General features: G+C 49.3%; 1 protein-coding gene across 1 annotated transcript; it reads right to left on the reverse strand.

Annotated features, from left to right (window-relative positions):
* Positions 1-206: 206 nt before the first annotated feature.
* On the reverse strand, positions 207-1,395 carry LOC306646553 (lymphoid enhancer-binding factor 1-like). Its single transcript, XM_079115176.1, has one exon. The coding sequence runs from the start codon at positions 1,369-1,371 to the stop codon at positions 460-462; it is 912 nt and encodes a 303-aa protein (XP_078971302.1). The 5' UTR covers positions 1,372-1,395; the 3' UTR covers positions 207-459.

Genomic DNA, 1,395 nt, shown 5'->3' on the forward strand with positions numbered 1-1,395 from the left:
GCTCCAGTTGCGCATGGCAGGCAAACGCAGCCAAGTTACTGTCCTTGCCAAAAGGTACAGGTATGGACGCAAGATGCTCTGGGATGTGCACTCAGAGACGAGGGGAGAAAAGCTGCTCAGCTGACCAGGGCCTGCTAGCATTCTCATGTGCTTTTTAATTTCTTTTTCTTTAAAAAAAAAAAAAAAAAAAAAAAAAAAAAAAAAAAAAACCTTTTTATGCTTTCTTTTGGAAGTTGGCTCTTGCAGTAGACAAAAAGGTGAGTTGGCAGTGATTGTCTCTATGGATCAGCGTCTCTAGCAATGACCTCAGGGTAACGTTGGTGTCAGTGCTCCTTTGGGGTCGACTGGGCAAGCCATGGAGACAGTCTGGGTTTTAACAAGCTTCCATCTCCAGAAGAGGTCCTGGGGTCGCTGCCTTGGCTTTGCACGTTGGGAATGAGCTTTGTTTTCCACCATGTTTCAGATGTAGGCAGCTGTCATTCTTGGACCTGTACCTGATGCAGATTCCTGTAGCTTCTCCCTCTTCCTCTTCCTCTTCTTACCATAATTGTCTCTTGCAGACCAGCCGGGATAAAGCTGCATATGTAGCTGTCTTTCTTTCCGTGCTAATTCATAATATTTAGCCTGCTCTTCACGGGACAGGGCATGCCACCTTCTGCCGAGGATCTGGTTGATAGCTGCACTTTCCTTTAGGGTACACTCAGCTACGACATTCGCTCTCATTTCTTTCATGTGTAACATAAAAGCATTCAGAGGCTTCTTAATGTGAGGTCTTTTTGGCTCCTGCTCCTTTCGCTGTTCATGCTGAGGCTTCACGTGCATTAGGTCACTGTCAGTGTGGGGATGCTCCTGCTTGACCTGAGGCGTTACAATGGCTGGATGAGGGATGCCAGTTGTGTGGGGACCAGGAGGACCAGGAATCATATGATGGGAAAACCAGCCAAGAGGTGGGGTGATCTGGCCAACACCGCCCGGAGACAGCGGGTAGAAGGTGGGGATGTCGGGAGCTGGAGGGTGTCTGGACATGCCTTGTTTGGAGCTGACATCTGATGGGATGTGTGACGGGTGTGATCCTGGAGAAAAGTGCTCGTCGCTGTAAGTGATGAGGGGGGTGAGCGGGTGGACTGCGTGGGACGGCTGCACCACGGGCACTTTATTTGATGTTCTCGGGATGGGTGGAGAAAGAGATCCATTTGACATGTATGGGTCATTATTCATATTTGGCATCATTATGTAGCCGGAATAACTAGAGTAGGAGGGTCCCTTGTTGTAGAGGCCTCCATCTGGATGCTTTCCATCATCAGGGTGTTCTCTGGCCTTGTCATGGTAGGACTCCTGAGAGGTCTGTGCTTGTCTGGCCACCCCTGCCATTGGGATAGAGAAGGTAACTCTGAG

Source organism: Sciurus vulgaris (genome assembly GCF_902686455.1).
Source record: "Sciurus vulgaris genome assembly, chromosome: 16".
Lineage (NCBI taxonomy): Eukaryota > Metazoa > Chordata > Mammalia > Rodentia > Sciuridae > Sciurus > Sciurus vulgaris.

What these genes read in the sequence shown, in the direction of transcription:
- LOC306646553 (XM_079115176.1), bottom strand. Translation starts at nt 1,371, where the DNA reads ATGGCAGGGGTGGCCAGACAAGCACAGACCTCTCAGGAGTCCTACCAT.